Source organism: Tasmannia lanceolata, unplaced genomic scaffold, assembly GCF_043159265.1.
Source record: "Tasmannia lanceolata isolate RefF3 unplaced genomic scaffold, GAP_Taslan_0.1 ptg000015l, whole genome shotgun sequence".
Lineage (NCBI taxonomy): Eukaryota > Viridiplantae > Streptophyta > Magnoliopsida > Canellales > Winteraceae > Tasmannia > Tasmannia lanceolata.
This window is the reverse complement of record NW_027518692.1, coordinates 10,832,579-10,851,611: the sequence shown is the minus strand read 5'-3', so window position 1 is coordinate 10,851,611 and position 19,033 is coordinate 10,832,579. Positions and strand designations below refer to the sequence as shown.

The following is a 19,033-nucleotide window of genomic DNA, read 5'->3' as shown; positions in this document are numbered from 1 at the left end:
TAGTTTTTGGTAAAAAAACAATAAGAGATGGGGGTCACTTGTTTAATAATTTAAACCATCTATCTGTTAGTCCTTGCTATAGATGCACCAAAATCTCCTACAAATTTATGTGTAAGGTAGAGTGGCATTTTCATTTTCCAAGTGTCCATCTAAAGTCCACAGAGCGACATTTTATTTTCTAAGCATCCATCCACCGAAGGCAAGGCTTAGAATCATTACATTGGAGGACGATTTTGGTGCATTGGCCATCAATTTTAAAAAATCCCTTCCCCATAAATGGTTTGGTTCATTGAACAAGTAACCCCCACTTTGACTTCTCTGTGCCTGTATTTTTCCAAAGATACTCGTATTCTTAATGGGACTTGCTAGCCACTTTCGCACCCGGCTTTTGCATGTGATGAAAGCATGTCAGATGAATTAAGCCAAAAAGTCAACATGTGTGGCTGTCAGCACATGTAAAAGCAGGGCGCAAAATGGATTTCTACGAAAGTGGCTAGCAAATTCCATTCTTATTAGAACAACTCAAGATGACAAGCTTCGGTAGTTTAATTGTATTTCTAGTGAGGTGTTTAATAAGTGCCTGGTACCCCTAGTTAGGATTCATAGCAGTTAGAAAAGAGAGATATGAGCCTTAGCATCATTTTGTATCGGCTGAGCAGGTTTCCTGCTTTCTAGTCGATTGGGAGTCCACTCCAAACCTCATCGAAAGGTATCAGACTTGATCCAATAGAGTCAGAACACACAGTCTCCATTAGTTTATGCTACCTTTGCATGCCTTATAACCGTTTTCATTTACTTCTGATTGCATTTATCTATCAGTCTTGCTTAATAGGAAAGCTCACCAACATGTAGTTGGCAATGGCCGCACCAACAATGAAGATGACCAAAAACATATCAAATGAGAACCTGCTGTATTAGGAAGATAGAGGATGCAGTCCAGAATATTGAAAGGGAAATGGGAAAATCAAAAGGAAAAACCTTACTTGAAAGCACAAATTTAGGAAACTAGAGCATCTATTTTGGCCACGCAAAGGCATAAGCATTCCTTCCTGTGTAAAGGCAAGTGTGCCAAGGAGTAAAAATATTATCATTTGTAACCAAATTAACATTACAAAGATTAGAAAGGACTCTATAGTCACATATATTGATGGCACATTACATTTGAAATGCTATCATATATGCATCCATAGGAACAGTAAAAGAAGCAGCAGCAGCAGCAGCAGCAACTGTAGTGGTAACAATGGTAGAAATAGACACAAGAAAGGGTTACTAGTACCAGCACCCGAACCTACTTCAATTGGTTAGAAATATGGATCTTATTCTTAGTGCCAATGCAACCTTCCACGGCCATTTAGATGCCACTGGAACTCAGCTTAATGAACTTGGATCAAGTTAAAGGATAGATAGTCATAATAAGCAATTCAAGGTACCCAGTAACAAAAAATTAAGGATGCCGAGGGAAGAGGATTGGCAATGCCATGAATGTCATTATCATAACTTTGGATGGCGGTTTAGATGCAGAAGATGCACTCAGGCTAGAATGATTCCCTCCACTCTTCCTCCTGGGGGTGGGAAAGGAGTATCTCTAGGGAGGTCCAATCATGTCCGAGATAAAAGGATTGGGGCATGATTTTGTTCTCCTTGCCAATACCTAAACTTTAAGTGGCGGCTTGAATGTCACTGGTGTCATTCGACTAGAGCATCATTAAAATGAATTCCTCGATCCCCAAGGGCGAAACCTAAGGTCGTTGAAGATAACCTTCGGCCTAGCTCGGGTAAAATTTATTGCAACAAAAATTACGCGCCCCCAACCTTATCTATTTCAGGGCAGGAAGTGGATGTGCAATCAGGTTCCTTCAGATCCTGCTTGATCGGAAAAAAGAAACTCCACAATGAGTCTTTGCAGGAGCTGTGGAACTGGGCACGAGTGTTCTGGGAGCTCCCATCGTTACCTTGCCCCTCTTCTCTGGCAAATGATGAAGTTCTTTTTTTGTTTGATTCCGAATTGCAGGCTTCACAGATTATTGCTAAGGAATCTGCGGCCTTGGAAAACCACCTACATTCTCTCTCGCCTTGGAAAAAGGATTTTATTCAAGGAGAGGGGGCGCTTTGGGTTTGTTTTTATGCCATCCCTTTGCATGCCTGGGCTGTCTCTACGGTGCAAGCTTTAAGGGGGCTCTTTAACAAGGTTGTAGAAACCAAGACGGAGGGCAACCATCAAAATTGTATGAGCTTCGTTTCAACTAAGATTTTAGCCCCTCGATGGCTCTTCCCTTATTTTGGTATAAGATTGAAAATCCTTGATCAGTTCTATCCCATTGGGGTTGAACTCTCTAGGGAATCCTCTGAATCTCTCATTCAGGATTTCGGTTCACCCTTAGCGGCGGACCGGCCAACGGCGTCCTCAAAGCCAATGTTAGGTGAACTATTGGACCCTTTTGGGATTTCAAATTCAAATTCAAACTTCCTTGCTTGGAGGTCTAAAGAGTCGTTGACTATTCCAGAACAAAGTTTGATGTGACCTGCACCGAGAAAGGAAGACTTTTTAGATCGTTGGTAAGTCCCAAGAAACCTACCCCTTACACCAGACGAAAGCAGGCTTCATATGTCAGGAAGAGCGTTGTCAGTCGCGCCCATGGCGGCATTTACAAAGATTTGACCTTCCCAGTCAGGGGTTTAAGGTCCCAAGATCATTTCATCATGAATAAGATAAGCACTATCTTGGGTTCCAAACGGTGGTAAGAAAGAAACTTAGCAGATTGATTAGAGTTTTAAAGGCCCCATCTATAACTAGACTTATAGCTAGGGTTCCTGGGGATGAAAAAGACTGTGACAATTAAAATAGCCGGATGGCTTGTTTTTTGTATTTCCGTAGATAGCTAGGGAGGCGTATTGTCAGAATCATGGCACTCCTTCCTAGGAATGAAAGGTTCATGGCTCTACAGCCCTTGGTTTTGCTATTAAAAGGCTCTCTCCATCTAAGTTTGAAGGCAGGATCCTTAACAAAGTAAGAATAGCATCCCATGAGGATCCGGGAAGACAAGCTTCCCTAAGTTGGCAGCTCTCCCTCTATCTCATTTTGGGACTTCACCAGGAATTTGAGGACCGGACCTTGTTCTCTATGGAGACAAAAGCTACTCTTTCAGACAGTGGGTTGTCGAATAATGGAGGAAGTTTTGGCGATCAGCGACCCTCAGGAAGTCCGGATCCCGCTCTCTCGGGTTGTATACCTGCTAGAGTTCCTGACTCAGCATGGCATGTTCATGTCTCCTCCAGTTTTGTTGGGTTACCTAGATCACCAAACTAAATGACTACCTAGATGGTTATGACAAATCTATTTTGAGGAAAGCCTTGCATGAGAGGCCCCCAAATATGGCACTTTTTGTTGGATTCGATCTGTTGGGGGCCTCGGGATAGTGTTTTGGAGTTTGGGGAATGGTGACGTCTATGATTCTAGATAGTAGGGAGACAAAATAGTTATCCGGCAGGCAGGTAGTGCCTGGATGGGGAAAGTCACTCTAGTGGATGAATTAGTAGATTTTCTTCGTTGCTTTTATCTGGTCTAGAAGTATGCTCCTGGCCATCCTTAATTGATTCTATGTATTGCAAGTTGGGACCTCTGGTCCCCAATGTATTTTCCATAGTTTCAATAAAATTTGTCATCTTTCAAAAAAGAAAAAAGGATAGTCAGTTTTCCTAACCCCAGAGAAAACCTGGCAGACTTATTTTGAAACTAGATGGAGTATGAGTGGTGAGTATCTTAACTTATTATATTCAAACTTGACCAGGCACCGGAGAGAGTTTCATGTGGAATCAAACGAGCCATCATGTCGTCTTAGAGCCCAATTTTGGCCTTTTTAGAATTCCCTTCCCACCAAAGCAATGGCACTACTGCTATGGGTATATGATACAACTCCTATTCAGCTTCACAAAAAAGAGAATCTGTCTCTCATTATTCATCTTCAGCTTTTCTATGTTCCAGTTCCGTACTTTTGATACATCCTACGGAGAAAAAGTTCTTGGTTACAGGCACAAGTATAAGAACTGAGAATTCATTTTACTTAAGGCTATAAATCAGCACGAAAGTAAACATCATTTGAGATTTTTCTTTTCGAAAGAGTAAACATCATTTGAGTAGTTGTTAAGATTTAATATTCTTAATACTCTGAGGTGGATGGTAACTAACTTTCACTAAACATGGAAAATTGTCAATGCTGTTCGAAATGATACTCTGCTTCCATAGCAGAGAATCGTCCAGCCAACTAAAGAAATTAATACAATACTTGGTGCAAATCAAATGGATTCTTTTATGGAAATCATCTTGCATGATCTCAAAAATTGTTGGTGGAATCCACCAAAAAAAAACTCAAATTTTGATTTACAGATGGTTCTTTGTAGCTGAATCAGTACTTGAAAAATGGAAGAAATATATGAAGTCTGAAAATATCAAAACATTCATGTAGAAATTCAATAGAAAATAAAAAGCTCGAAAGCAAGAACTGCTCACTAGACTTCTTTTTACACTTTTAAATTTTGAATCCTCGATTCATGATGCTTTCTAAATCAACCCAAAAACACGTGCCATTCCTACTTACTAGCCTTGTCACCAAGAAAACTCGGCAATTGGAGAAAAATCAATGCATTACCAGATATAAAAATAATACCAACACTTTATCTTCACAAACCAATTACAATTCTTGAATTGCTGTCCTTTATGGTCAGTCCCCAATTGATGGTGAAGGCTGCACAAAACTTGGGGAAAATATGGAGCAGGATTGTGTGCCTCCTTCAGTAGGTTTCTCTGACTTCAGCCATTTTCTTAGAGGACTGTTTTCGGAGGCTGCAAATGCATTCCTGTCTCCATGTGCACATTCATGCCTAGAATTGTCAAGCATGATTTCCACCGCTGTAAAGCATATAGCCTAGATTTTTCAGGTGATAGAATGTTTGAAATAGCTACGTCATACAAGAGCACTTATCCGGACCATCCAAAATCTACCGGTTTTCAGCAGTTTCACATGATAAACCAGCTAGTGAAATGCCAGAGAAGTGGCTTTCAGTATCATAGATTGCACCTTCAAAAATATTTAGCTTACTTCGTATGCCAAAACAGAATTTTTGAAAATAGAACTTTACCTTCTCTCTTCCCATAAACATTGTTACATCCCTCGCATTGGCATACATCAGAGCACCCAACACCAGCCTTCAGAGAAGGGCACACAGAACTAGGTCCAATCAGAATAATTTGAAAAAAAAAGTAAATAGGTATAAGCATGAAAGTATATTGTGAAAATGATAAAACCAAAACCTGATTGCATTCACACCATTTGTTCTGACACAGACACCTCTTGCAAGTGGACCCTCTTTCTCTTTTATATATCGCTGAGGCTGGCTTTCAGCATCATAGATTGCTCCTTCAGGAATACTTAGCTTACTTCGAATGGAAACACAGAATGCGTGAAAATAAATTTTTACCTTCTCTCTTCCCATGAACATTTTTACATCCCTCACATTGGCATCCATCAGTGCACCCAACACCAGCCTTCAGAGAAGGGCAGACGGAACTAGCTCCAATCAGAATAATTTGAAAAGAGTACATAGGTATAAGCATGAAAGTATAATGCGCAAATGATAAAAGCAAAACCTGATTGCATTCACAGTATTTGTTCTGACAATGACACTTCTTGCAAGTGCACCCTCTTTTATGTCTCGCTGAGGCTGGTTTCATCCGGTTACCATCTTCCGAAATTTATATTATTGCAACACTCCTTGTTCTCTATGGTGAAAGTTTTCCGCGTCCTGGATGTCGCAAACACTCAACTCAATAATGCAACTACAATAAACTTAGAAAAGAGCCAAAAGATAAAATTAAGACAATCAGAGTCCACACTTGCCTCGACTCTCTCGGACTCATTTGCTCAAACTCTTGTAACTCACAACTATCTTGCGAAGCACGTATTTTCTCCTCAAATGGCATCATGTGTCCTTCAACACAATTCAACGACATAGAATTGTTCAAAGCCATCATGTTGTGTTGAAAAGTCTGAGGAGGAGCAGTAGAATCGACCATTACCAAGGCCTGACTTTCCTTCTGAGCCACTTCCATGCTTTGTTGAACAGAAGAAGCCAAAGTTGAGTCTAAATTAGCAGATAATTGAACTGGAAGGTTCCCAACTAAATCCCTGCGAGCTAACCAACCCATCGAATCTTCGGCTAAATGACAGGTATTCCCAGAATTTGACTTCCCCCCATGTATATTCTCGTCATCCTTTTCAGCGACTTGCATGTTTAAACCAGAGATGACGTCCCGAACATTTCCAAGGCTGTTTATGGGTAAAATATGAGATGGGATCGAAGCAGTTACAGGAGAGTTTCCTCCACTGTTGAAAGCAGACTTATCAACCTTATCATTGTAGGTTTTGGGTGTTTCAAATGGGCAGAATGACAAACTCGACCATGAACACTGGGGGATGTCGATCACTTGCTTGTCGCAGGATATAGTGGTTGGTTCTGCTTGGGATGCTTTTGACGTCTCTGAATCCATAGGACCTTCAGGTAATATTAAATCACGTACAAGATTTGCATGGCTCCAATATTCAGGCTTATTACAGCAATCTACGCATACACAAGTTTCGGCACAATATACTCCTGCAGCAAAGCACTCGCAGTGTTGCTCTTTTACCATGTGCGTGTGTACTTGCACTACATAAAAGGTTTTATTATTGTACATACAGTTCAGGATCACAATATGCAAATGCAAGTACAGTAATAACATGTAAGAGCTAAGATAACATATTCATTCTACATATTCTGATAACACTTTCCGTTTTATGCATTTTGACGTCTTGCAGTCGCAACGTTCCTCATTCTGTATGGCGCAAGTTTCCATCATTTTGGGTGTTGCAAACCCTCATATTCAATAATGCAAATACAATAAACTTCAAAAAGGGACAACATCCTAAATTAAGGAACTTAGAGGGCACACTTGCCTCTACTTTCTTGGACTGATTTGGTCAAACTCTTCAAACCTGCTACTATCTTATGGAGCAGGTCTTATCTTCTCAAATGGAATCATGTGTTCTTCGACCTATGATTTGTAGCGATGGACACGGAGTGTCAGACACATCAAACCTCCAAAATTTAGAAATGGGGACAAGGCTAAAATAGAAAGAATATATAATCATGATTTGTGGACATAGATTCGTGTGTCGAGTTTTGACATGGATACGAGGTACCTGAAATGGCTACCCCCTAAAATACTCAAAAATTGGTGCATGCTCATATATGTATAGACATATAAAATTATTGATTATTATCATAATTTGCAATAATATAAATATGGTATTCATTTAACAGACTAATAAATCTTAAGATTAATTAACTATAATCTAAAACAAATATGAGATAATCAAATACCAACGCATTCATCAATTTAATCTAGTTCTCTTCCATCTTCAATATGCAGCGAGAAAGGGAGACAAATAATGTATAATGAATATAATATTGGAATAAGAGTTTGTATAGGCTCTTAGGTCTAGGCGAGGAGATATAACAACAAATATTAGTCAGAGAAGAGCTAAAAGAAGAGTTAATAACAAAAGAGGAGTTAATAATAAAAGAGGTAAGCACAATTTTCAATAATAAAACAGAATGTCACCCTTGATATGGTACAAAAATGTGTTGACAATCATGTTTGAAAATGCGTATATGCCACAGAACGTGGCGTAAAAAATCCTAACCGACTCGGCACAACACGGTCGAGTACTCGGTTGACACGGCTGAGTAATCATAATTCGGGTGAGTGAAAGGAGTTTTTATTGACAATGCAGGGCAAACGCAAAATGCAGATGCGGCGCAACACGGAACGCGAGTAGGGTAAAAGGAGTCGACGTGGATGCGATGAAGTTTTAAAACTACAGTTGACATGCCCACATTAAAGTCTAACAGTGCATTTAAAAGTGTCGGCTAAAATATAGCTTCAACACGATTCAATGACAGAGAATTGATCTAAAGGAGCATGTCGTGCGGACAAGTCTGAGAACGGGCAGAAGAATTGGGAATCAAGAAATATGATGCATCTCGTGCTATTTGCAGATTTACTAGCTTGCATGCAACAGACATTGCAATCGTCCAGCATCGTCAATTAAATCTTTTACAGAAAACAATTGAAACTTTCATCAAGAACTCAAAAAAGTGAGAATAAAGAACAAAATGCGTGGATTGATGGAGAAATATCGGGTTCTTGCATTAATTTCTGATGTTAGATGGAAAACTGTTATGAGATTCTTGGCTATAATTGACCAAGATTACTGCCATGATTCTTTTCCATCCTTGGCCAAGATTTCTGCCAAGATCATCAAGAACTTAAAAAAGTGAGAACAAAGAACAAAATGCGTGGATTGATGGAGAAATATTGAGTTCTTGCGTTAATTTCTGATTTTAGATGGAAAACAGATGATCTTACATGCAAAATTACATACATTTGAAAAAAAACGAAAAAGATTCCGATTCGACGAACGGAAAGAAACTGAGAATGAGGAAAAGAAACATGTCCCATTTTCCACATTGCAACTACCAACTGAAATTATCTAACCAGTAATCAAACAGTAATTATTAAAGCATGATTAAACAAGAATGATGGAATCAAAGCATCACATTCTACATTCACAGAGAGAGAGAGAGAGAGAGTTTTTACAACCTTGAATATATTCTTGGAGCTGTTTTCTTGAAGATATCTTTTCTTCCTTTTGCTACAACCGGAATCACCGGAATCAACTTACGTTCAGAAAGAAACAACCGCAAAAATTTTAAATGGAAAAATTATCGCGGGAATAGATTTTATGGTTAAAGAGGTATCTACCTTGGACTTTATTTTCCTCTACTTTTAGAGTCTAGACAACATATGTGAACAAAATATTTCCCTTCCATCTCCAAACCAAACAGAACTGGGTCTTTTTTTCTCTCACTTGCAAAGACAAAACCAGAGTCTTTGTTTTTCCTCACTTCAGTCGTTGCAGTTTATGCGCCAAAATACTTTGCCCAAAAATCAGCCATTCACATTGTTGAGAAGGGCTGAAATCAATCTCATTCAAATGCATGTTTTTTAATCTTAGCCCTTCACAACAAAGGGACCTGTGGACAACTTAAATGAATTGAAAGAAAAATGGTATCCTATTTTTATAACTAAGATTGTGATTTTTGTACCACTAGTACTAAAATATGCATGCTAGCTACGTCCGTATATGAGAGAAGGGATATAGTGAAATAGGGGGAACATGAAGGAAAGAACTGAGCAAATCATGGATGGCCACGTCGAATGAATTGAAAGAAAAATGGTATCCTATTTTTTTTTTCTTTTCCAATTCTTTGTTGTGTTTATAATCGGTTTCCTTTTCAGTTCCCATACCATTTTCAAATGCAATCATTCAATAGTTTAACCGTTCTTAAGAAATATTTTAGTGAGTAATAATTAATTTTTAATTTTCTATTTTATTAAAAAAATTACTATTTTTATATTTTAACGGTCCACTGGACTGATGATCTGGATCTTCTGATTGAATAGCTGGGTGTAAAAGGGAAACTGAGATATTTCTCCCTCCCTCTTATGCATGCAGTCTTAAGCAAGGTTTTAAATTTCGACTAGACGAAATTTCAGGCGAAACGTTCTGACACCGAAATTTCCCGAAACATACCAAATTTTGGGAGAATTTAGATTAAATATTAATATTTTATTGCTTTACAGAATTTCAGCCGAAATTTCGCTCGGCCCTAAAATAACCATTTCAAGCGCCGGAATTTCGCCCGATTTCGGCTAAAATTTCGGTTTCCGATAGGACCGAAATTACCTCCGAAACAGAAATTTAAAAAAACCTTGGTCTTCAGAGGACAAAAGATCACTCCCATCCTGCTCTGCTTTTACAAGAGAGAGAGAGAGAGAGTGATGCACAAACGTCATAATCTTTCCCCGGGGGCATAGCACAATAAAAAGCTTGGAATTCCAAGCAGGGTACATGTTATTGTGGGGGGCGAATCAACCACTTCAATCATTAAGGCTATATTTACTCATAGCCGGTTCATAGTTGTCAATTTGTAAGCCATGAAGATGGTTGAGAAAGCTTTTATGGCCACAACATATTGGATTACCATGACCCCCATCCACATGGAGAGAATAAATAGCACTCTTCGATTCTGCCGACACAGAAAACCTTCAATACAAATTTACGAAAGCAGCATCAATCAAAAGCACCCATACCATGTAGTGGAAAGGAAATAAAAAAAAAATCGGTTCCTCATAAGAAGGCAAGACAAATTCAGGGTTGAAGAACAATGGACACTAATTCAAATATGTACTCCAAATTCATTTTCATTTCAATTTGTTGATAAATAACACACCTATCACCATATCACTTAAAGACGGAACGCCTGTCCAGCGCCCAGCCATCCAGATTCCAAAGAAAACAGCCATCCAGATTCCAAAGAAAACAGCCACCGAACCATGCCTCTTGAGCTCATTTCTATACCTGTAAAACCAATAATACAAACACAACTATGACTGCTCATTAGATACTAATAATTAAAAGAAAAAAACATTTTTTTTTTCTGACAGAACCTTGCATACAACTTGTCACCATAGACAGATGTCAAACCCATGTGACTAATCAAGAAAATTTACAAAGACAATTGCGATGAGGAAAGCTGTGAGTGGCAATCAAAGGCCAATCAAGCAGCCTCACTCCTCGAGGACTAGGAGCACCATCAACATGATACATGGTCAGATGATCCATACCATCCATAGTGACTATCAAAGGAGTGGGTTATGGTATAAAAATCACTGACTAAACTCCTCGTTGTTTGACTGAGTGCTGTATGCGAGCAATTTCTGTTTTCTAACCAATCCACCAAATGAGATGAATTTGGTAGTTGGGATATTTTTCATTGTAACCCATCAACAATGGCACAGCATACTACATAAATGGTCGAAACCATCCAACCATAAGGCCATGATGTGTCCATGTTGATGACCAACCAGCCACAATTTGATCCTAGATTATGTTTTAAGTAAAAAAAAACTCACCAATTGAACCAGAGACTCACAACCTTATCCCCGGGTGATGAAGATAGCGATGATGCAGTCATGGCTCACTATCATCTGGTGTAGTGCGTTGGTGACCCTGCTCATGGTGACACCAAGTAGCTGGTGGCACCCCTTCAGACCCATCATCATCATTGTCTTCTTCTCTTGCAGCAGCACTACGGGACTCACTGTCATGGCTCTCACCCCACAGAAACCTCCTCCTCTGGCTCCTTCTGGAAGTGGGCTGGAAAATCCGGATAAGAAAATAGACAGTGAGCCAGCTCCCCTCATCAACATGAAATGGGCTGCTGCTCTCCTCCTCCTCCCCAAATGCCGACTGGATGGTGCTGAGTAAGTCCCCAAGATCACGTTGCCGCTCCAACCTCCTCCATTCCCGCTGCCGCTTCTGGTCCACCTCTGACGGCCGTGCGGATGGGTGCTCCACCCTCGCATGCTTCCTAAGCTCTGCATATGTCCCAGAGAACGCACATGACTCATGAGAACAGCTTCTTGTCTTGGCGTTCAAGAACTGGCGGGCGGGATCCACAACAATCCACCCCTTTATCTCTCCCCTGCAAAGGGGGCAAGACAGCTTTGGCTTCTCCTCCCCCTCACAGGGTACTGGTTGAAGGTTGTGGCCTTCATCTTCTTGGTGCATCACAATATTTTGTCCTGGGCTCCTTGTGTGAGTGACATTACTACTCAAGTAGGAGGAGGATTCATGTGGTGTTGGTGCTGACGGGGATTCAGAAAAGGCTTTTCGAAACTGGTCAAGGCAGTTTGAATGACGGTAGCTTGTGTCACAAATGTAAGGGCGGCAGCCCTTGTCATGAGAAGAACAGTGGAGGAGGACAGCATTGTGGGGGTGTTCAATGCACACCGGACACCTGGCTTCTTCCCATTCTTTTATGTTCTCCGCAGATTCCGAAGGATTTTTGGACGAAGATCGCTTGCCATGGCTGGAGCTACAAGGGTACGGAGATGCCCTGGGTTTGTCGCGTGACATAGAACGACCAATTCTTTCTCTCGGCATTTTGTCAACGGATGGAAAATTGACTTTCTTTAATACAGCTGCAGCCAAGTCAAACACTGGTTACATGAGATATTCTACACACGTGTTAGTATTAGTGTGACAAAGAAGCCCAACACCAAAAAATTTCAAATATTCAATTAGACCTGAAAACCAGCTAGAGTAACATTTGATTCTGATTTTCCAGGTGGCAACTGTTGACCAAGGGTTTTTTTTTTTCAACCTTTTATGAGGGAACAGGATTGTTGGGTGCGTGCATGTTCGCATCTCCGTGTGTGTGGGTATGGTGGTGGTGTGCATTGCATGAGAGGGAGGAGGGGTAACAACGGGTGGTAATTATTCGTCAGCAGGGCACAAGTTAGGGGCATAGCGAGTAATCCAGTGTCCGGCACGGACACTCCGACCACACCAACCATCCTCGTCCTCTAAAGTATAAACTTCCTTGCAAGTAAAACTAAAATCTCCCTTCACGAGGAGCATATTACTGACATAGAAGCTTATTCATGTTTGCCATTTTTATTTTTATTTTGAAAATTGACTTATTGATATCGAATGCTAGGAGGGGACAAACAGTCCCCAATAACATGAAAAGGGAATATATCCCTGCAAGATTACAGTAAGTCAGAAAGTGGAAAAAGCGGTCTTAGATAGTAGTGACTTTGATTATCCGTCACCAGTCACCATAGCATCGTCTGGCATATAAATAAATAAGAAAACAGTGCCATGAAGCATGTGGACACCAATCAAGACCAGCACCTGGACACAAAAGAACTCATAATGAGACGCCAATGTATGAAAAAGATGTTTATGAATGGAAGTGTAGATCCTTCCATCAAGGCATCAATGAGTTGGGGGATATGTTTGTGTTTGTGGCTACATGGGGTTAGAGTTTGGGGAGGTGGGGGAGTTTATCCTCCCACCAAAGCATGTCATTTTTATGTCGAAATTCCTTTTCACCAAGCAATGAAATTGACCCAGATTTACCACTCGGGGTATGATCCTGAGTAAAATCCCATTAAAAATAATTGCAATTCCACTAGAATCAGATTTGAGAAAGACACAGTTAATTGTACAATTTACCAGAAGGAAAACATGGATGCAGAGATTGTTCTAAGATAGATTCTGGCTGATTTGGTCACCCATAGGCTAGGGAATTGCTATCGGCACAATTCCTGTTTTTTACTCTTGGCACCCTTTCTCCTTTTGGTGTACCTCGAACGTGTCATTATGAAATGTACAATGATCAGAAGAGGGGCCACTATCGAGAGAAAAAGGGGACGAGGCAGTAAATAAACAACACGAGGTGCCAACATCAGCTACCCTATTTAAATACTCGTATCAAAGATCTGAAAAACTTAACAATTTAAGATCTAATTGCATCTGGGGCCTCTTAGCATAGCCCACAAGCACTTGTACTTTAAAACTTTTGATCTATAGATTTGTGTAAATACAATACCAGCGACTGAGATTGAGAAGCAACGATTTTCTCATGTCTCATCATTTGGTTATTTAATGCCCTACTCGGCAGTCAGAAATCCCCTGAATAGCCGGATGCAAAAGAGCATATACTAAAACCTCCACAAGGGAGTGTCTTGTGGTCAAGTACTGCTATACTAAACATGTATTACGCACCCCACCCCTTGTCACACACACACACAAAGTACTTTATACACACACACACACACACACACACACACGTGTGTGTGTGTTGCAGACAAAAATATGTACATATGAGAAGCAATATTTTCAACCCCATTACCCCATTTCCAGTATTTCCACAGCCTTTTGTTTGTCCTTTCCTGAAAATGACATTATTTTCATGAAATGACAAACAAAAAGATTAGTTATTTTCAACAAAGACAAACAAAAGGGAGGTGGAAATACCATTTATATATAGACACACACACACACACACACACACACACACACACACACATATGTAAGAGAGAGAGAGAGAGAGAGAGAGAGACTTGGTTTTGCTGCCCGTCCATTTCTTTATTTTGAAAATTTTCATCAGTACACAAGACAATAAAAAGGTTCAAAATTAGGTGCTAAAAGATGTCAATACAGGGACCCTCCATGTAATAGAAAAACAAAAAACCCATTCCCAATTAAAAGTCTTTCACAATGGTCTTCATAGGAACTTAGCATATATGTCATCACTGTTAATTAGGTTTGCCTTTAATCTGACAGTAAAATAAAACAGCCTGTAGTCCTCTTAATAAACTTAGTAAACACATCAAGGAAAGGATTGCTCCAAAAATAAAAATAAAAAGACGAGAAAAAAAACACAGCACATCTCAAACTAAGGCCATTCACCCTTGAACTTTGTTGCAATTTGATTTCCTCAATGCTTTTTTCTTGAATCCATCTTTAAAATACTTCTTGCTTTCTTTTTTCTTACCAAAATAGAGGTATCTTTTTTTTGGGTCATTTTATGATGAGCGTTGAAAGAAATATCCTAGATGAGCAAAACCCATCGAAGGTCCCTTGAGACTAGATGACAGTCCATTCGCATTTATGCTACCGACTCACTCCACCCACCCCAAACACAAATACAGAACCACCAACACGCATATTTTTCATTGCTGATGTATCCATGGAGCTAAATTTCTCTTGTAAGGGCACAAATTTTAACTTATGCTTCTAGATTACCTTTCCCCTGGGGTTCTCTTCTTTGGGTCGCACCGTCGCACATCACCCCCCTAACATCCAAATTAAATCTTCATTAGAATTTAGATCATTCTAGATTTTGATTTCTGTAAACATTCTATAATTCAGACATTTGGCATTAGTTACTTCTTGAGGCATATCAAAAGTGGATATTCCTATTGTTATGTTCATTTATCGTTGATGGGTAACAAAACCAAATGCTAGTTTGAGTTTCCCATAGTAACCAAAGTTGCTGGAAACACCCCTGGGACATGGGAATCATGCTTCAGGCAAGTTGTTTGTTTTATCAGCTTCGTTAATTAATGAGAATATTTTAGTTTGACTTTCTTATAATCCTATCATAGTCCCATTTCTCATCATTCTTGTTCAAGATCAACCAATATAGTTCACTGGATCATCCATTTATAGTCACTGGTTATAGGGAACTGATTTTTTCCATTCTCCCTTAAGATTCATTCATATTATATCTCTCTTTATCTCCACATCCATCAGGTAGTTATTGGTTCTAATGTAATTTGCCTAAGCATCCTTCTCATGCTTCTCCTGAGTTAGTGTGTACATGTCTCAAGTGGGCATGGAGATAACGACAATACAAACTGTGAGCCACCAAAAATATGCTCAATCAAGACTTGCAATTATAAATGATCCAAATTGGTAGGAAAAGGCTTACAAAACCTCATTTTATAATTGAATGGCTAAGATTTCCAAAATAAAAGGGTTTGGTAATCTCACATTGACCCACAAGATGAGAGTCACGAACGCCACCCACATGTTACACATGGTTAAAAACAGAAGGATATTTGTCGAATGATATTAGACTTCCATGAAAGATAACACCACACTGTTCAAAACAAAGATGAGTAATATTGTGTTGCATGGTGATACAAGGTATATGCAATGGCTCATAATCATCCAAATATGGTTGACCTTGAACCAATGGAAATGAAACAAACTAGTGACAACCCACTAGACCAACAAACCTGATGGGAAGAGGGATGCCAGGAGAAGCAATATCTAATATTCCTCTATACTTAATAATTAAGTTATGAAACTAACTGCCCAAGCAGCACACCCTCTAGCAACTTGGTCTTTACTACTATGTCTAAAAATTGCTTTCAATCTTTCTTCCTTTATCAGATCTTTTGACATCATTTTAACCACCCCGAGATGATTCTTATCAGTCATAGCCGGTTATGCCTACTGATTTTTTTTTTTTGAGGGGGGAATGGATGCAAGATATTATTAATAAAACAGGGAAATGCCCGAGACCGATATGGTCACAATATAAGAGGATAGAGAAACACAAAACGGAAAAAGAAAAACCTCCTTCAAAAGTGTAGAGGAGGGCTAAGAAAAAAGAAGAATCAGTGTGGAAGAAAGTCAAAAGGCTCTAATGCTGCCCTAAACACCCCTTCGCTGGCTAACCGGTCAGCTTCGCCGTTTGCGGACTTCCTTATATGCTGAAAATCCATCCTAAAGCCATGGGCTAGGTCCTGGATCTCATCAAAGCACAGAGCGAATCTCATCAAAAAGCTCTAATCATGCCTATTGATGTTCCCATTGATTATATTGACTTTTCTCCAAATCACTCCACAAAAATGAGATTCCAAGATTTCACACATCCGTGCCTGTAAGGCTGTAACAATCCCATGCTTAGCTCAAGATAGTCTTAAAATATTTGTCAAGTCGTCTCTAAATCATCAACTCCATAGTATTCCACCCATCGTCTGCCATCTCCATAGCATGTCATCTATTTTGACCATCAAAGTTACCATAATGTAAGTTACGCTAAGAAGGAGCAAATGACTGCCTGAAATGGTAACATTTAGCTGGCTAGTATCATCTAAATACGGGATGAAATTATTCCTAGATTGGGCTTCAAGAGAGAGACTTGAGCTTCACTTTAAAACTGGATTGACATTTTCAAAAATGAATATTCTGAGGACCCTTAGGCCTTGTTTGGAAAAAGTTGGAAAAGAAAACTTTTTCCAATTTTTCATGATTTTCTATTTCTTGATTACGTATGAAACAAAATGTAATTTCCACCACTGCGGTGCAAGTTTTATTTACAAAGACCTTTAATTTATAATGATAACCCTAAAATTTATCATTTGCCCCTAGGGAATTTTTTTTCATCAAGAAATATTTTTCTTGGAATCCAAACAAAGCCTCAGCATATTTAATCATCACTGCAGCCATTACCAAGGATCTATCTGTCCTAAAAACAGCTAGACTCGTTTTATGCACATATAAAACATAGATTAAATGAAGGAGATATAGGGAAAAAAAAGAAGACAAAAGAATTTTAGCAAAGAAATTAAAAAACCAAGAAAGTTCCACTACAATAGAAAGAAAGAAAAAAAATCCGTAAAAGTGTATTGAAACTAAGCTGATTTTACTGATGCAAGAACACTATTATCAGCAAAACGAAATCTAACCAAACAAAAGGCAAAACACGGAGAGATAAGATAGGGAATCAAATCCAAACAGCGCACATAATGAGAAGAAAATCCACAAATTCAACTACTTATAATACAAAATCCTAAAAATCAAAGAAACCCTAATCGGGAGCGATGATAAGAAACCCCTAGAAAATAATTACAATCGTTGCAAAGCATCAAATAATAGATAAACAAACTTTAATCGATTCTAATCATCAGAAGAAAATCAAAAAATTGATACAGAATACCTTCGTCAGAACCTCTCAGAATTTGGAAGGAAATGCCCTAGCTCGATAAAGCTGTCTCTTTATAAATATATATATAGTACACGAGCCGCTCACCACCGGCCTTGGATTTTTGACTTGGACCAAACCGATTATGAAGTTTAATAAAATAACTAGAAGGCCATCCTAGTTTTTTTTTTTTGGGCGGTGATAAATTCACCCCCTTCCATTACAATATTCACCCCCTATTTTTAATAATGGACTGTAAAGCCCGTGCTATAGGATGATCGAAACAGTCCACTTGATGGGCCACAATGAAAATAGTAGGGCTGCAACTCGGGTCGAGCTGGTCGGGTTTTGGAGAACCCAACCCTACCCGAGAAATATCTCGGGTCAGGTCGGGTCGGGTTTTTTTTCGGAAAACCTACGATTCTCAAACCCGGCCCTACCCATGATAAATCTCGGGTCGGTTCGGGTCGGGTCGGGTTTTTTCACGTTGACGCAAATTTTTAAGGAAAATTCTTGTTTGGCAAGGCAACTCAACTCATAGAAGCAGAAATTACACTCACATTACACTTGAATCAAACAATGATGTAATTACACTCACATCACACTTGAATCAAACAATGCTGTAATCGAACAATGTTGTAATTACAATCAAACAATGCTGAATCAAACACTTGAATCAACTCAACTCATAGAAGCAGAAATTAACAGTGGGTGCGTGGGTTTTCACTTTTAACTTTGGGATAATTACATTTACACCCCCTCTAGTTTCTGACACATCCACTTCCACCCCTATAGTTTAAAACGTGACAAATACACCCCTGTAGTTTCAATCTGTTTAAGGTTTGCCCCCTCAGCTGAAGGTTCGTCCATAGATTGAAGGGTTAGGATGATCCGATGGAGCTGATTTTTTGGGCACACCATATCTATGTCAGGACCCATCAAATGAACGCTTTGGATCATCCAAATAATGTGGGCCCCTACCCGAATCCAAACACTACCAAAAAATCATCCAAATAATGTGGGCCCACATTGTTTGGATGATCCAAAGCGTTCATTTGATGGGTCCTGACATAGTTAGGGTGTGCCCAAAAAATTAGCTCCATCGGATCATCCTAACCCTTCAATCTATGGACGAATCTTCCGCTGAGAGGGCCTACCTTAAACAAATTGAAACTACAAGAGTGTATTTGTCACGTTTTAAACTATAGGGGTGGAAGTGGATGTGTCAGAAACTAGAGGGGGTGTAAATGTAATTATCCCTTTAACTTTTAACTAACAATAGAGAAAAATATACATACTATAACTTATGTAACTCGGGTCGGGTCGGGCCCTTTCAAACCCGGCTCGACCCGAGATTCATGCGGGCTTTTGAATGCTGAACCCGGCTCGACCCGAAACCCATGAAACCTGAACCCGACCCAGGCTATTTTCGGGTCGGGTCGATGCGGGTCGGGTTTTACCCGGCTCGAGTTGCAGCCCTAGAAAATAGGTTGTTCCCGAAAAATCATTTTCATAGGATAAACCTAACCCTCCGATCTATAGAGAAACTCCATATGATCAAACCTCTATAGATCCGACGGCT

At 39.5% G+C, this 19,033-nt stretch overlaps 2 protein-coding genes across 10 annotated transcripts; both read right to left on the bottom strand.

Moving 5' to 3' along the window:
• Positions 1-4,623: 4,623 nt before the first annotated feature.
• On the bottom strand, positions 4,624-7,979 carry LOC143847208 (protein tesmin/TSO1-like CXC 3). Of its 7 annotated transcripts, none has more exons than XM_077355951.1 (6): positions 5,895-7,979; positions 5,645-5,799; positions 5,476-5,542; positions 5,309-5,388; positions 5,137-5,203; positions 4,624-5,030 (listed from the first exon to the last, which is right to left on the bottom strand). In XM_077355951.1, the coding sequence occupies exons 2-6, from the start codon at positions 5,726-5,728 to the stop codon at positions 4,996-4,998; spliced, it is 333 nt and encodes a 110-aa protein (XP_077212066.1). In that variant the 5' UTR covers positions 5,729-5,799; positions 5,895-7,979; the 3' UTR covers positions 4,624-4,995. The 7 variants fall into 7 exon arrangements, 2 of the variants coding, with proteins under 2 accessions (XP_077212066.1, XP_077212065.1); XM_077355950.1 differs by having other exon boundaries at positions 4,624-4,906; XR_013234976.1 differs by having other exon boundaries at positions 5,309-5,542.
• Positions 7,980-10,234: 2,255 nt separating this feature from the next.
• Positions 10,235-17,586, bottom strand: LOC143847206 (uncharacterized). 3 transcript variants are annotated; one of them, XM_077355948.1, is made up of 3 exons: positions 17,467-17,586; positions 11,075-12,145; positions 10,235-10,520 (listed from the first exon to the last, which is right to left on the bottom strand). In XM_077355948.1, exon 2 carries the CDS (start codon positions 12,105-12,107, stop codon positions 11,133-11,135), a length of 975 nt encoding a protein of 324 aa, XP_077212063.1. In that variant the 5' UTR covers positions 12,108-12,145; positions 17,467-17,586; the 3' UTR covers positions 10,235-10,520; positions 11,075-11,132. The 3 variants fall into 3 exon arrangements, with proteins under 3 accessions (XP_077212063.1, XP_077212062.1, XP_077212061.1); XM_077355947.1 differs by lacking the exon at positions 17,467-17,586 and adding an exon at positions 14,760-16,540 and having other exon boundaries at positions 10,235-10,546; XM_077355946.1 differs by lacking the exon at positions 17,467-17,586 and adding an exon at positions 14,760-16,536.
• Between the last annotated feature and the right edge of the window lie 1,447 nt (positions 17,587-19,033).